Here is a 17,547-nt window from a genome sequence, read left to right as displayed (position 1 = left end):
TTGATTAATACAATGTCCAAAACCAAACTTCTCATTTATCCCCTGCCTCCACCTCCCAAAACCCTGCTTCTTTTCAGCCGTTACAGTTAGCAGAAATTCCAGTTGTTCAGACGAAGAGCTTCTAAACCACCACTGACTTCTCCCATCCCCTCATGCCCCACATCTAATTCATCAGAAAATCCTGCCATCCTTCCCTTTAAACCAGATCCATGATCTGACAACTTCTCATCATCCTTATTGCTCTCACCCTGGTTTTTGCTCCTCTTATCTAGTTAAAAAACTTCTAGTTAGTCTTCTGTTTCTTCCTTGGCCCTCTTGTGGCTTTTTCTTCACATGCAGTCAAGAGTGATTCCACAGTGTAGATAAGACCATGTCAGTCACTCCTTCCTCCAGACTCTGCAGTGGTTTCCTCTTTCATTCAGATGAAAAAGCCAAACCTGTAGGGCTGTCTATGTTGTGGCAACTGTTACATCTTCTACAATCCCTTACCCCCTTCACTCTGCTCACATTCTGGACATGCTGCTGCCTCAGGCCCTTTGCTCTAGCTGATCCCTTTGCTGGGAGCTAATTAAGGATTACATTTGGCTGTGAAGAATGGAAAACCCAAAATAACAGTGACTTAAACAAGATAGCAGTATATTTTTCTCAAAGAAAAGTCCAGGAGCCATTGCTCCAGGGTTGGTAGGCTGTTCCATGGTCTCAGAGATTCAGACTTCTCCAGCCTGGAAAGGCCTTCATTCTCAATGACCCCTCATAGTCCAACCAGTAAGGAGCAAAAGACACAGGAAGAAAATGGGTCAAGGTCAAAGGAGAGACAACTGTTGTCTTTTAAGAAGATGCACTAAAACTTCTCCTGGGCTCCTGACATTCCGTTGCCAAGGATGTAATCACGTGGTCCTACCTTGCTTCAAAGGAACCTGGGAAATGCAATATTTATTCTGGGCAGTCATGCACCTTGCTCAAATTCATAAGTTCTATTTCTGAAGAAGATGGGCAGAAGGATATTAGAAAGAATGACAGCAGTCTCTATCTCAGCATCTATTACAAAGACAAAGATGTCCAGTGTGGCTTGGACAGACTGAAAAAAGTGCAGAGTGGTTGTCTGGAGAGATAGGAAGGTGTGGAAGATTATTTCAAAGATGGTTGCCCCAAATTCCTCCCATTGTTGAACATTTATATCCCTCTGATCAAGAGGCAGGTCTATCTTCTTCTCCCTTGAGTCTGGGCTACCCTTGTGACTTGCTTTGATCAGTAGAATGTGGTGAAAGTGATGTTGTGTGTTTTGGCTTAGGCTTTAAAAATACTGGCAACTTCCTCTGATGTACTCTGGAGATTCAGCTTCCAGGAAAAGAAGCTTGAACTTGACCACTAAATGCTGAGAGACCATGGGGAGAGGGAGAGGCCCAGGTAGCCATCCTGGCTGAGGCACCAGACATGTGAGTAAAGCATATTAGACATTTCAGCCTCAGTTGGGTTCCCAACCAAACACAGCCATACAAGTGACCCCAGCCAATACCAAATGGAGCAGAACTGGCCAGCTGTTCTGCTGAATATCATGAGGAATAATACACTGTTGTTGCTTCAAGCATTGTTTTAGGATGGTTTGTTATGCAACCATAGATAAATAAACTAGCAGGGGCCAGATCATGGGAAGTTATATAGGCTCAGGAAAGAAATATGGCTTTTATTTTTAATGCAGAGGGAAGAATTAGAGGATTTTAAGCAGATGAGTTACACCATCTGATTTACACTTCAAGAGGCTTACTCTGCTAATGTGTGGAGAAAGGGCTGTAGGGGCTCAAGAGTGAATGGAAATGAAACCAGAAGGCTGTAACAGTTGTCAAAGTGAGGGGTGATGGAGGCTACAACCAGGGTGGTTTTCCCAGTAGTGTTGAGAAGTAGTTCCATTCCAGAAATAGCTTGCAGAAAGAGCCAATAATACTTATTGATTAGACCAAGTGGATGAGAAAAATAGATAATCAAAAATTATTCTTAGAATTTTAACCTAAGCCTGAGAAGGTGGAGATATCATTAGTAACTGAAAAGTGGGTTAAAAACAACAACAACAGGAATTCTGTTTTGAATGAGCTAACTTTGAAATGCCTATTATATACCCAATGGCAGGTTTATGTGGGGATCAATGAGGAGGAACTGCCAGACATATAAACTTGTGAGTCTGATTATTAGGGATCATTTCTGCTACTTCGAGGGAGGGCTGTGTTGCTTTGCCCCGCCCTCTTGTGCAAGGTCCACCTTCTCATACAAATGCAAAATATTAGTGAACCCAAATAGTAGTCTTTCACACTGAAAAGTAAATTTAGAAAAGCACACCGTCTTTGAGACAGTCTCATGGCTTCCTTGGCACCTGGCATGCACATGCCGCGGACCTGGGGTGATTAATGGATGAGACTGTTCATGACCCACTTATGGGCTGTTGCTTCCATTATAAACCCTTTGAAATCTGGAAGGCTGGCTGGATTCCATTCCAACTGGACACACTGTCATCTTTTGTATTTATTTTTAAATCATAAGACGAAACAAAACAAAACAAAAAATACACCTCACGACACACCCACTCATATCTCTAGAGATTTGTTGCTACTAAAATATAGTGCATATGATAGCATCTGTGTACCTGTCATGTTTTTTGTCCTATTTGTTAAAACATTCGAGATTAGATCCAGTGCTGATTAGTTCTCACCGGTTTTGGTGATCAACGTTGATCATTTAAGAATAACATAACATAACATAACATAACATAACATTGCAGGCTATTCATGACTTTCATCGTTATTATTGTTGTTTACATTTCTCAGCAGTCGCCTCCATACCAGAATACAGGCAGTGAAAGAGAAAAGACAAAGCAAAACCTTCTTAATATTTTTTCTTGATTGACTAATCCATTAAGCAAAGGTCAAGACTCATCTTTTGCATGACATTGAGGACTTTGCTGTCTCATAATAAAGTTAAGACACATACATGGGCATCTGGCACACTCTGGCAGCTGGAAGTACCATTTCTTTATTTTTTAAAATCAAAACAATTCTAATCTGAATGTCCTCCCCCAATCCCATAAACTTTCCAAGGTTGAGGGGAAGTCCAGTGCATCAGATACTCTTGGTGTCCGTTTATTCCCCTGTGGCTCCTGGCAGCTTAAGGACATGGTGGTGTTCGTGCCTCCTGCCTCAAGAACCCGTGGCTTTTTCCTGAGGGCTTTCTCTGGCCCCTGGAACTTGCTCAGCTCACAAGGGGCAGGCTGGAATTGTGAGGAGTTACTACCCTCAGGAACAACTCTCACCCAACAAGACGAGAAAGTTAGAGGATGAATAGCCTTGTCTTCACCCATGGTGGGACAATCCTGAGAGGAGTGCTACACTCTCTCCATCACAGAGTCCCCAGCGGGATGGAGCCCCAGTTGCCCACAGCAGTAACAGTGACCATTATTATACCGCTAGTGTTCTATCCTCCCCCACTCCAATCTCTTATTATGTTTCCTGAGATCACCTCCAAAATAGAATACTTGTACCCAAATTCTTGTCTGAGGGCCTACTTTTTGGAGACCACAAGTTGACACATCCAGCATCACCTAATTGCCTTTTTCCCCTTCTTTTGAACAATGCAAAGATACTGGGAGGCCCTGAGGAGTGAGGGAGGCACCCACTCCTCAGCCCCAGAGGGCACTGCTGCCATTGTTTCTTGTCCCAGCCAACATGGACTGGGCTACATGTCCAAGGCAGCCATCTTTCTTGTTAGCTCCTTTCCTTCTATAAAGGCTGGCAAAGCAGTCAGGTAGCCTTCCCATCTGAGGTTCTGCCCCTGCCCAGACCCTAGGTTTCAAAAAGCCTGTTCTTTGGGGGCTCCAAGGGCCCTTTATTGCTTCTCTTCTTCAAAAGCTAGAGAGCTGTGTTTTCACCACTCTGCTCCTCAACTCTGGGGTACTTCAATCCCCTTCCCTCTTGTTTACTCAGCTCCAGTGGGCTACATCAAGGGCTGGCAAATTTCCTCTGTAAAGGAGAAGATGGTAACTCTTGTAGACTTTGTGGGCTATGCAGTCTCTGTTTAAACTTGCTGTTTTATGTAGCATGAGAGCAGCCATAGGTCATACATAAATTGACAAGTGTGGCTGTGTTCCAATACAACTTTATTTATGGATCCAGAAATTTTCATTTCATATAATTTTTGCAAGTCAAAAATAGTTTTCTTTAATTTTTTCCCCCAACCACTTAGAAATGTAAAAGCATTCTTAATTCATAGATCATCCAAAATCAGGTAGCAGACTGGATTTGGCCAGTTTGGCCAGGGGAATAGTTTGCTGGCTTGTAGGCTAGACTTTCAAAGAAAAAACCTGTTTAGATTTTTTTATGCAGCTAAGCTCCTTTTTGATTGATATTATTTGAATCTAATTAAGGTTAGGAATGCATTGGATTTATTGGATTTATCAAGCTTTGATGTATTATCAACAAATAAATCCTTCTAGGTCAGGGAAATATCCTTTGCATTTTTCCCAGAGCACCCCTTGTGGTTGTATACATAAATTAATTTATAATAGCACCAAAGCAGAGAGCTTATTATTTGTTCTTTATTGTGCTATACACTGTGCTGTGGGACTCACTCAATCATTTTCTCATTTGAAGAAAAGATGATAAAACCCACAGTAATAGGTTGCCATGACAATTAAATGACATTGTGTCTGTGGCAACGCTTTGTTAATTGTAATTGTAAAATGTCAGGTGGTATTGTGATCATGCTTTTTAGGTATAAGATATGATGATCTCTGTTACAGGGTGGTGATTCTGTAGGCAAGAGGAATTTGGAAGCTGGAGAATAAATGTATTTTATTCCTTAATCTCCCATTATGTGGCTTTGTGACCTTGGATTCAATAATTTCTCCATCTGTGCAATGGTGATAAAGTTCTTGATTTGCCTGTAACATGGCAATTAAATGAGAGATTGTTAAATGCTATAAACATGTAAGATTTAACTTTACCATTTGGTCTCAGACCCCTTTAAATTTTTAAGAAACTCAAAGGATTTTTATTTATGTGAATTAAATGTCAATATTACCATGTTAGAAAGGGAAACAGAGAAAAGTCAAAATAAAAATAATAAAGCCATCATATGTTAAGATTTAACTAATGTATTATTAAAATAGCATATTTCAATAAAAATAACTATGTTTTCTAAATATTGGTGGGAAGGGTGACATTGTTTTACGTTATTGCAAATCTCTTTAATGTCGGGCTTCATAGAAGTTATCTGAGTTCTGGTGTCTTTTTCTTCATTCAGTCTGTTGTGATTTGCCATTTTCATTGAAGTATATGAAGAAAATTTGGTTTCCCACAGAGATGGGTTTGATACAAGATGACCTGCCAGACCCTCTGAAGGGCTCTTGGGGACACACTGGTCCACAAAGAGGTCCTTGATGCACACTTTAAGAACTAGTTGTAGAGACTATTCCCATCATTCCAGAAGGTTCCCACAGGAACCACTATCCTGGCCTTCAAGATTGGGATTACCTCTTCTTGAGTTTCATATACATGGAATCACAATGTGAGCACTTTTGTGCGTTCCACTGTGCATCAGATATACCAGATTTTACTGATCCATTCTCCTATTGGTGCACATTTGAATTGTTTCTAGTCTTTTACTATTATGAGTGAAGAACATATTTTTTGGTGAACATATGCACTCATTTCTCTTGGAGCGGAATTGCTGAAACATAAGATGAGCAGGTGGATGTTTAGCTTAATAGATTTCCAAGCCATAGAAAATATTTTTATTTGTTGAATTTTATTTCAGTATATATCATTTAACATAAATTATTTCATAATTTTCCTATTAATATATAATCTATTCTTCTATATCTTTCTTTTAAAATATTGCTTTAAAAATCCATGTAATTTCCCAATACTATACAATTCCATTGCTAGACTATTAAATAAAAAAAAAAAAAACCTGTTTCCTTTATTTTATGGACAAGGTTATGTAGTAAAGTAGCTCCCCATTTACCTGAATGTCTTCCATTTTTCTGGAAACTTTAGGATTCATAACTCAGACAACATATCTAAAAACAACTAATGAATATCAGTAGCTAGGGTTGTTCACATGATATAATTTTATTGACCGAGGAGCCCAAAGGAAAGAAAAAGAAGGTTTAAAAACAAACAACAAAAAATAAGAAAAGAAGGAGGGGGAAGTAAAAGAAGAAGAAAGAGGTGTATGTTAAATGACAAGGTTGAAAGCATCAGCAGTCCAAGTTAGAAGTGAACAACAGACCCTCAGAACGTTCCAAAAGAAAATAGACCCAGACACAATGAGGTGTGAGACACCAAACATGGCGGCTTAATAGATAGCATGGTTCAGTGGAAGAGAAAACTATGTCCCACTCACATCAGTGATTCCAGTGGCTTTATTTATGTGCAGTCTCTGGAATTCTGAGATGACACTTTTATCATCTTCATATTCCCAAGACTTGGATGTATTAACTATTGCCACATAACAGACTAACCCCAAATAACATCTGTTTACTGTTTCTCATGAGTTTGTAGGCTGGCTGGGTGGTTCTACCGGTTTGGGAAAAGTTTGGCTGGTCTTAGATGCAAGCTCACGCATCAGCTGTCAGCTAGTAAGGTAGACAAGATGACTCAACTCTCTGTGCGTCTCCCCCACCACCAGCAGGCCAGCCTGCATTCGTTCTCATGACAGTGGAAGAGATCCAAGGGAAGAAACAAAAATGCACCTCTGCTTTGACAAGTTTGCTGCCATCCCAGTGGTGGAAGCAAATTACATGACCAAGCCCAAAGTCAGTGCAGCAGGGTGCTACCAAAGGCAGGGATACAGGAAGGCATGACAAATTGGGGCCATTAATGCAACCCATCTGTCATACTGGCATGGCCTAAAACTATAATTACAGATAATTTTAAAAATAGTATATTACTAGTTAAAAACTATTAGATTGGCCAAAAATATCGTTCAGGGTTTTCTGCAACATCTTATGGAAAACCTGAACGAACTTTTTGGCCAATCCAATATTTGAACATATAGAGGACTACAGTGGGCTCCTAATAAATATTTGATCGATGAATAAAGTTAGTTCAATGCTGAGAATGTGTCCACTACAACCATTCATGTGTCAGTCAAGGTATATAAGAATTCATAATTTAGTCTTATAGTCTATAGGGTTCAATATGCTGCATTATGAGCACCACTCTCTAACACAAACACCAAGTTTTTTCTACAGAGAAGCGAAAGGTAGAGTTTAAAAGCTGTGTGTGAGAAAATTAAGCATATATATTGCTTGAAAAGGGTAAACAATAAGTATTTTGAGCAATAAGTATAACATTTCCTCATTCAAATTATATAAGTTTAGAAACAATCAAGGGTCAAATTCTTTTATCTCCCTTGTTATGTTTTAAATACATTCGACTCACCTAAAGCTATTGGGTCATGGTGCGAGTGATTAGGTATACAATATTAAACTGGCCTCCTTTGGAAAAGTTTTCCAAATTTTATCTTGGTGGAGACTTTAAGGAGTCTCAAAAATTTCCAGGATGAAGTAGCTTGGGGACTGTCCCTTGCCCCAAATTTCCAAGGAAATATCATGAGGAGAGGAGAGGAGAGGAAGAGGCATTGCTTCATTAATCAAGTAAAGTGCTGCCACCTATTTTTTCTTTTAATGTAAAAGCAATAATACTGCTATTTTTAATCATCTCCCTGCTCCCTTCCTAATATTTTTGCATTATTCTAACCTATGGAGCAGAACGCTTTTCATGATATATTATTAAAGAAGATGGTTCATAAAAATTCATCCCAGAGGCACTACCCAGGATTTATTATGACATTAAAGTTGTGCTTGGGATTCTGTTAAATGCCAAGCATCAAGGGAAAGTTGTACGGAAGAGTGGTCTTCTGCTAAACTTTCACATGTGATGATAAAAAGAAGCTATTGAGGGCTTGGAATGAGGCATCTCTAAGACAACCTCAGCACTGAAATAATGCAGGGTGTTCCCTCTTCACTTTCCGTAATCACACAGTGTTGATAGAGCCACGTTGCCTGTTAACTATTATAAGAGTCCTACTGCTTTGAAAGGATGCTAACAATATGAACTGAGGAGAACTGTTTTTCTTGAAATTGGGAAGGAAACTTACTTTAGCCTTTCATTGAAAGACATTGCACAAGAGGCCAAACAGATAGTTACAAACCCTTCATTCATAGAAAACAACTTAAATGGTCATTGGGTAGTTACTGACTACCTGGTCTCTGCAAATCAAATAAACAAAGCCTGAAAAGAAATTAGTCTGGGCTGGTGGAAAAGTCTATGCTTAAACAACTTTTAAAGTATAAATGGAGGGCTTCCCTGGTGGCGCAGTGGTTGAGAGTCTGCCTGCCAATGCGGGGGACACGGGTTCAAGCCCTGGTCTGGGAAGATCCCACATGCCACGGAGCGACTGGGCCCGTGAGCCACAACTACTGAGCCTGCGCGTCTGGAGCCTGTGCTCCGCAACAAGAGAGGCCGCGATAGTGAGAGGCCCGCGCACTGCGATGAAGAGTGGCCCCCGCTTGCCGCAACTGGAGAAGGCCCTCGCACCGAAACGAAGACCCAACACAGCCAAAAAAAAATAAAAATAAATAAATAAATTAATTAATTAATTTAATAAGAAAAGTATAAATGGATACATTCAGAAGGGCAGATGATTTCTTGCTTGGGGGAATGAGGGAAGTTTTGGAGGTGGCATTTTTGGAGGTTGCTTTTAAGAATTGATAGAACATCATCATGTGACATGGCTAGAAAGGAGGTGTGCTACGTGTGTGAACAGAGAATAGTGATAATCCAGATTGGCTAAGTGAGGGTGCAGGTTGGGGCCAAAGCTGAATGCTGATATCAGTAATCTCAACATTATTCTTTAGGTAGTGGATAGGAACTCAGGCTTTACCAGCCAGATAGTAACATGATCAGAGCTGCTGTTGGGGAAAATTAACCTGGGTGTAGAAGAGATTTGAGGGGCAAAGAAATTCAATAGGAAGTTACTAAAAATTCTGGGTGTTGAAGAATGAGAAAAGTTGTAAGGGAGAAGGCAACTTCCAAGACAGGGTAGAATTCATGCGTTTTATAAACAGAGTGTGGAAGCACCCAAGGTTTAGCACCTGTTATGGACTGTTAAACAGGGAGGACAGATGGAGGGAGGATCTCTTTTTTGATTAATTACATACAATGTGCATGTGGGCCACTTGTTTAACTGAAAATCTAAGAGGAAGAACCAGAGCTTAGGAAAAGTAAGAATTATGTGCAGAGAAGTAGAAATTGAAGGCATGTGACTGAATGAAACAGCTAAGGAAAAATACACATAAAGAACATTCTTTGAATTGATGGTGAGAAATAGATTTCTTTCCACTTTTGAACTGCTTTCCAGGAAGCTCACTGCTAAAGTTCAAACCCAATAGTGTAAGTGCCCTTTAGTTTAGGTTTTCTGATATAAGGTTTCTCTTGTGCTCTATCTTTAAAACTAAGAAGTCTCCCCCGACCCCCATTAAGACTTGGGATTTGAGTAGCTTGTACAGTATTTTTTGAAATACTATATATTTCATGGATTCCAAGCTTCACATATTTTCTACATTTTAACATCCCTGAAATTGAGATGTGTCTTATAATCACTGGATGGTGTGTCATAGTTTAACTGGCAGCATGCTTTCATTCTTTGTGGAATGTAAAATAGTAATGGGCATGTTCTAATCAAAGATGTCTTGGATTTGATGAAACATGGTACTTCCCGATGGGTTTCCCTATCTTGTCAATCTGCTTTTTTTTCCATGAAGCCTTTTATCCCCCCAAAAGGGGAAGAACAATCTACTTAGGGAAGAAGTCCAGTCCAGTATGAGCATTCCAATCAATCATCCATGAGCGGCTGAATATCCTTTCAGGGCTGATAGGAGGGAGAAAGGTAAGAATTGAGTCAAGTGCCTTGATCCCCAGATTGGGACAAAAAATCCTGGAGGTGGTTGAAGGAAGATGTAGTAGAACCTCTATAGGCTTGCTTCTTGCTTCTTGTGGCATAGCTCTAGAAAATTACAAGCCTCCTGGAGAAACCCCCGTGGTATTGGAACAGCATGGCGTTAGCGGCTGACAATGGCCAAAGGAGGTATTTAAATGGATGGACTTGAGCTAGCACCTCTGGTTCCCACTCCCAACAAAATCCAGAAGTTTCTGTGTATCCCTGAAGAATGTTGGAAAAACTGAGCCCCGGGTGAAAACTCCTCAGAGCAGAAACCTTGAGACACTGGGATGGAAGGGCCCAACTTGCAGGCAGTTAGGACCACCCAACAGAGGAGACCAGATGCTCCTCCCCATTGTCAGAAGGACACACAAGAGGCCACCTGGGGAAAGAAGCAGGGAGACCTCTTTAATGGGGAGGGAACTCTAACTGGGGGTTTGACTTTGAAGTAATTTAATATGCCTCTGAAATAGGCATTTGTTTTTTATTTTTAAGTTGGAAGAGACTGAGTAACTGTAATTGGCAAGATTTTTTTTCCTTCATAATAAGTGAGAATGCAGGATTTGAGTGCAATATGAACTTACAATGGAAAATAAACACATCTTTTTGTTGTACATTTGAGCTGTGTGTACATTTTCATCCTATTACAATGGATCCTTTCAGGGAGTAAGATGTCTCAAATACTGAAAGTAATCTGGGTTAAAGAAAAAACTGGCTCTGGATTTAAGCTGGACCACAGAAATATTTATGGCAGTGTAGGAGGATGAAAAGCCAGAGAAGAAATAATCAGAAAAATGGGAAAAGTAGGAGTTTGCTCCTACTTTTTCTGCTTCTCTCTCAGAAGCAAAGAGCAGGGGAGTGATGGATTCAGTCAAGTGCTACAGAATGGTGAGCTCAGCTGAGCGCTGGGAAGAAGCTATTTGATTTGATGAGGGAGCCATTTGGAATCTCTGAAAACTGGCCATCCAAATGTGGTACCATTTTAATAGCCATCATTTTTCATGGGATGTTAGTGTTGAAAGATACATAGTCTAATTCCACTGTCTTACAGATAAGGAAATTTGGAACCAGAGAATTTCACAGAAGCCAGTTCAAAGGATAAATATGAGAAAAAGAAAAAAACAAGTACTTTACATTGGGAGTCAACTAGAATCAGCCTGTTTTGTGTCAGGAGCAAAATGTGTTGGGTCATGCATAAGCCCCCTTCAATGAAGAGATCTTTTATGAAACAGGAAAAGTACACTGGAAAGCATCCTTGGGAGCAAATACTCTGACGGGTGTTAGATGTGTTTTCATTTTTTTATTAGAGAAGTTGGAAGTTTGATTTCAATATTGATGGTAACATAATTTTCTCTGCTTTATTCAGAGGAACACACAGAATCAATCTGTACAAGCATATACAACAATTCAGTCAGTGGTTTGTGCCCTATAATCAGTAATCTGATTAGCTCTAGATTACGGTTTCCATGCACTCCTCTGGGCTTTGGGGCATGGCTCCATTCCCGGGGGGACTTCTTCATGCACTCTCTGCAACACAACTACAGCAGGCTTAAAGACCATGCAGATTAACACTGTAGCAAATTGTTTTGATATTTAACAGACATAAAAAGGTTATTTCCTGATATGAAATTCTGAAAATCTGCATAAATATTTTTGTGTAAAATTAAATTAGTTATGTATTTTTTTTTGAAACTAGAACTTGAAGTATCAAGAATGCCCACATAATTCATATACACATATATATAGACTTCTTCATTATGCTAAAAGTCTTGAGAGTCAAATTATATTCTGTGCCATACATTTACTTAACCAGTATTTATTTGCATTAGTTAACCGTGTACGGATTAGTCGTAATTGGTGCTTGTGTATCATGCAAACATAGTTCTAGTATTCCTGTTTACTAATCTTGTCATGTGGCAATACTTAGATGATTTTGCTCTCTGACAGTGAGAATTAGGAGTATAAATACTTTATACACGGTCACATTTACAAACGTTTGCCAATAACCACTTCACAATCTTTATGGTGTAAGAGTGAGCTGTAATAATCTGGAATTGGCAGAAGCAATTCTTAGAAAGCAATGTCAGATGTCAACTTTCTTAAAGGTGCCTGACAGAGTTCTCCTTTTGAGCACTGATGGGTTTTGGCACAGGGACACTGTTCTTTTTTTATTTTTTTCTATTGTTCTAATAATTTCCACAACTGTTACAGGAAGTTAGCTTCTTATGGCATGGTGGAGACATGGCACTTACTGATGAGGTAACTTAGATGTAGAAAAATTCCCCCAAATTATTTGTCTAGCAGATCACCACTTCTGCTGATAAATTTGTAGACAGAGATTTTTTTCCCCCTAGCGCATGCACTTACTATCACATGGCTAATACACTATTTTTGCTGTTGCTCAAACATGTCCTAATGCATCACAAAGCAGAGGTGTTAACACCAAGCTCATTTATTTGTGATGGTACTTTATAGCAAACATGTTTAAGTGGTGTGATCAATGAGTAAACTCTGCCTTATTGGAATCGTAATTTTTGGGGATTTGTAGCTACTTTTGGTTGGCCAAGGAAATTCAGTATTCAAAACATTTAAGAGAAGTACGTAAGTGTCTGTGGTTTCAGGTGACATCTTGTCTACACATAAAGGAAACGCAAAAGACATCAGCTTTCTTCCGCGGAATTTGTGTTCAGAACTTTGGGAGTGCTCTTTTGATGTGGTGGTTCTGCGGTTTCAGTTTGCATCCTGCAGTTTCACACAACTGTTGCTGGTCTGCGGTCCATCTCGGCTTCCAATTTCACCATCTGCTGCATCTCCTTCGCCTGTAACATCAGAAACGTGACCTTACATGTTGAAATCCTCTCCTGAAGCCATAGAGCAAAACCCAACCTCTCTTCTCCCGTAAATTTGATGCTTGTCACTATGTCCTGGCTACTTAAAGTGTGGTCCATGGACCAGCAGCATCAGCATCGCCTGGGATCTTGTGAGAAATGCGGGATCTTGGACTCCACCCCAGACCTACTGACCCAGAATCTGCATTTTAATAAGATCCCCAGGAAATTTTTATGCACGTTAAAGTCTGAGAAGGACTGGTCCACACAGTACCAGAAAAACAACTTGAGAAGAGGCTACGCCTGTTACTCATAGATTATGTCATGTCTAACTGTTTGATTTCATTTCTACAGATTGACATGCCTTGACTGTGTGTAGATAATTTGATCACTTTTAGAATAAGCATTGCTTATGCACGATTTATTCCCCAAATAGCCTGAAATTTAATTAAAAGTAGTTGCCTAAGAATTTCACTGATGGGGAAGTTCAGGTGGGAGCATATCACATTGGTTTGGTTGGAGTATGCTGCAAACAGAATGTTACAGGAATATGTAGGGTTCCTGGAATGCTATTGTCCAAAAACTATCCTTATAGGTTCTCACTTCTCTGGAGTAATTCATTTTTTATGGTCCACCCCAGGAAGTAAGCCATGGTGAACTCAATTTCATGAATTAAGACTGTCAAGAAGACAACCACCTGATTTGGGAGGTGGAAAGGCGTCATATGGGGACAGGTTCTGATGACAAATCATTGCCTGGCAAAATAGGGAAAATCAATTGGTTCATTTTATATTTTACTTTCCAACCATATGCTTTTTTCCAACCCAATACACGGATCTTTCAGAGGAACAATAAAGCACCCTGTCCTCTTTTAGTGACACATCGTTTTGAAATAAAGGGCATTTAAGAATGGAAACATGGATATAGAAAGATATAACTCAAGAGGAGGACTCTCATGAGCTCTGATGTTACTATTCATGTCTACTTAGGTATTCCAACCAAATGGAAGGTCAGTGGGAGAATTTGGTCAACTCTGCAGATCATACTATGAGCATCTAAATGTCCCAAATGAAGTCCTGATACAAAATTAGTTTAACCCACAGACCATAGAGTGATTTCCTTCTTATCGTTATTTTTATATTGTGGCTTTAAATTTCATTTTGGTGAGGATGGATATAATAACATCAAAAATGATAACTTTCTGCTTACATTTGGGATGGATGGTTCCCCCTCCCCAGATTTTTTTTATGCCTGAAATATAATAATGCTCTAATAGAGAAATGAAGAAATGGAGAAAAATATACAAACATGAAACTATGACACAAACAGTATTTGTAAGAGATGACAGTGAAACATTATCAGCACTGGAAATTAAATACTTTTATATTCACTAAGTAGTAATAAAGGATTCCCTATGCTTCTCACCCTCTAGCATTTAAAGACAATATTGAACACTGTTTAGAAAGGAGGATTATATTAACACTAAAAAAGGATTCCAAGAGCCAGCTTCTCGTATGAGCAGGGTGACCATTCATGCCCACTTGTCAGGGACGGTTCCAATTTATGCCCATGGTCTTGGCTATTATGAACAGCTTCTCCTTTCACTTTCAAAACTATCTTGTTCAAACAATAAATTATATGGTCACTTATAAGGGGTGATTAAGGTCCCTGGCAGTTTGGATCTAACACAAAGCATGCCAAGAGTCATTGTATAATGACATTGTATAATGTTTCTGCAGGCAGACCATAACTCTTTGTCATTAAAAACCACCAATGAATTTTTACCGGGGTGCTTTAAAAATTAATGGCAGTCATATTAATGTTTGTGAAAGATCTGACTCTGTGACCCAGTCTTAGCTGTGGTCTGTCCAAACAACAACCATATATCACTGTTTTTGATGCCTGGGTACATCTTCATTAGCATGACTTGAGTTTCCCAGGTCTGCAACTGGAAAGGCTACTAAAACTCCATCAGAAATAATTCTCTCAAGATGTTGGCCATTTTGGTTTGAATATTACATCAGAAATCCAAGCATCAAATAGTCAAACTTTTAAATCAAACCCTTGCAATCTTAACTAGTCATGAGCAGATGTGAATCATCAAAGCACCAAGAATACAGATGTAGTTGAGCAGGAAGGCAATGTCTTGCTTATCAGAGTTTTCAGTCCTACCTTGCGTTTGGGACACTGCATGACAGGATTTCAAAAGCTGTTTGTACAAAAATAGTAATGTCAAAATTGAGTCATACATACAAAACAAAGAAAATAAATGAATACTGAAGTGACTTTGAAAAATGAATGCAAAACCATATACAGAAAAGCAAAAAGCTAAGAGTAAAACATGTATACAACTGTCAGTGACAAACTTCCCCCAAGTTGATCTCAACAGAAAAAAAAAGAACAAAACAAACAACCGATGCCTATTAGCCCAGACTGTGCTTCTCCTGTGGGGCAGTGAGTGGGGGAACCCTCCCTTGAGCAAGACCCCCTCACCTCTCTTTATTAAATGATAGGATTGATGGCAAAAATCAATTTTTAAAACTTGGGTGTGACAGTAATGGAGCATTTCATGTTTGAAATGGTGCATGTCAAGATGGATGAGCTCCTGTGTGGCTGGGAGGTCGATGGGAAACAGCAGCAAAAACCCTTTGGAGTTTTAAATGAATAACTGGCTGACCAAGTAGACATGGCCATTAGAAGGCTTTAAAAGGCCATATGAAGTCAGGATCCAGAGTCAGGACCCAAATATATTAAAACTTGAGTTGTTTCTACCAATGCCCTCAACACTGTCTAGCTAATGAAGTAGATTGATTCCAGGCTTTTCTTTGGGAGTGACTGGGAGAATTTAGGCGATTAGGGTCACAGGAAAGCAGGTAAGAAACCTTAAAGAGAGATATTATGGGAGAATGTTAAAATTCATTTATTTTTGGCTTAGAAACAGAAAAAAGTCTTGGGGTTTAACAGTAGTTTGGGAGATTGTTATACAAGTTTGGGATTGCCTGGAGACAGGAAACTGTTTTCTGCCAATGAAATATTGGTTATAAAGGGAGCTCTCCAAATGGTTCCAGACCTCGCCTATTATGAGGGAAGAAACAGAGTCACTATGTCTTTTGCCCTGTGTCTATGACAGTGTTGAAACACACCGAGTAACTGAATTGAGAGGTCTCTGACCTTTAAATTCCAAAAAAAAAAGTATACCAGAAATACCTGAGATTGAATTTGCTGTAGAATAGGCCATATTTGTAAAGCAAAGCTTAACAAAGAAATTCAAGTCCACATTCTACATTTGCTGGAAGTGTCACTATATCTTGAATTTCTTTTCATGGAATCTCATAAAATCTTCATCAAATCTCAAGCCTTCTCATGTTCTTTCCTAAGCTTCTGTGACTCAAAGTATCAGGTGTGGGTGGTAGACATTACCTGTGACCCATTGAAAGGCATTATATGAATTTTTGGAACAAAAACGTCACTATTCTCCCAATATGATCCAATCAATACAGTTACCACTAATCCAGTATTTCAATGCAAGAACTCTGGTGTGATTTGAGTTACACGTGTATTAGGATAAAAGCCCAAAGTGATTTTTAAATTATGCACTTTAGCTCTCAAACTAAAAACACTAGGTAACTGTATTCTCTAGCTCTGATATACACCACTATTGTAGTGATGAGTAATTTTTAGCACATTTATATTCTTTAGTCAAACTTGTTGCCAAGCAACATAATGATTTCTAAGTAGTTTCTTAATTTAGCTAACTGAAACATAACTGCATCTCACCTCCATTGTGCCTTCTTCTAAGGCATCCTTATCCCCACCCAGTCCTGATTCACTAAAGTGGATTCTATTGTTTTGGAGATGGTGGCTCTACCCTTATCCACTGTCCCATTTCCCTCTGCCAGGAGCACTTTCTGAGAAATGCTTTAGGAGCAAAATCATTAGTAACTTGTACCAGAAGGTGATGTATCTATGAGTTGGTCAAATGAGTTGGACCCGTGGGACAATAAACACTTATTGTCCCCCTTAGGGATCTGTGGACTGTTCATGAATAGAAGCATTTAGCTGGAAAGGAAATGGGAAACATAACTCAGAAGTATGCCCATGAGTAAAACTTCTATCAACCAAAAAGTAAAGAATCTGAAACCAGAAGTTGGATTTATTTGTTACCCAATTGCAATATAAAAAAAAAAAAAAAAAGATTTTATGGTTTTGTTTTACTTTCTCAAAGGTAGTTTTCAGTGTAATTTCCATTTAGGTGTTCTTCAACGGAAGCCGTTTACTCTTAAAAAATATACCTTAAATAGGATTACTTTATATATGAAAGGAAATAGGAAAGAATAATGTAGTACACGTACGTATTTCAGCAAAACCTCTTTACAGCTTCTATATTGAAGTAAATTATCTAGAAAATTCCAAACCAGCTACACCTAAAGAGATGTATTTGGACTGAGACAGACTGAAATTTTAACTGCTGCTGAGGGTCATTTTGCCACATAAGCTAGAGGTATTTCCATCAAATTGAAATGAGAGTGTGGATGGCCGATGGGCTATAGCCCATCTATCTGTACTGCTCGAGGTAAACACACATTTATCCTGGTGTTGGTATATGCCTGATAGCTACTAAATAGTTGGATTTTGGATAACTCTTTTTATTTGTGTATATTTTTTGTGTTTATTTTTATTTGTGTACATTTAGCGTTTAGCACCAAGAGTATGGTATCCATTCACTTTC

The 17,547-nt window shown here is 39.1% G+C and overlaps 1 protein-coding gene across 8 annotated transcripts in view; it reads right to left on the bottom strand.

The window, feature by feature from the left end:
• Positions 1-11,275: 11,275 nt before the first annotated feature.
• PLCB4 (phospholipase C beta 4) overlaps positions 11,276-17,547 on the bottom strand; it is a 411,772-nt gene continuing 405,500 nt past the window's right edge. For all 8 annotated transcript variants that reach the window (XM_082358981.1, XM_082358984.1, XM_082358982.1 and 5 more), the window contains 2 exons: positions 14,991-15,027; positions 11,276-12,809 (listed from right to left, as the gene is read on the bottom strand). In XM_082358981.1, the coding sequence (XP_082215107.1) occupies positions 12,721-12,809; positions 14,991-15,027 (126 nt within the window). In that variant the 3' untranslated portion in view covers positions 11,276-12,720. The remainder of the gene's footprint in view (positions 12,810-14,990; positions 15,028-17,547) is intronic.

Source organism: Balaenoptera borealis (genome assembly GCF_965194805.1).
Source record: "Balaenoptera borealis genome assembly, chromosome: 16".
NCBI lineage: Eukaryota > Metazoa > Chordata > Mammalia > Artiodactyla > Balaenopteridae > Balaenoptera > Balaenoptera borealis.
This window is presented reverse-complemented; position numbering and strand designations above follow the sequence as displayed.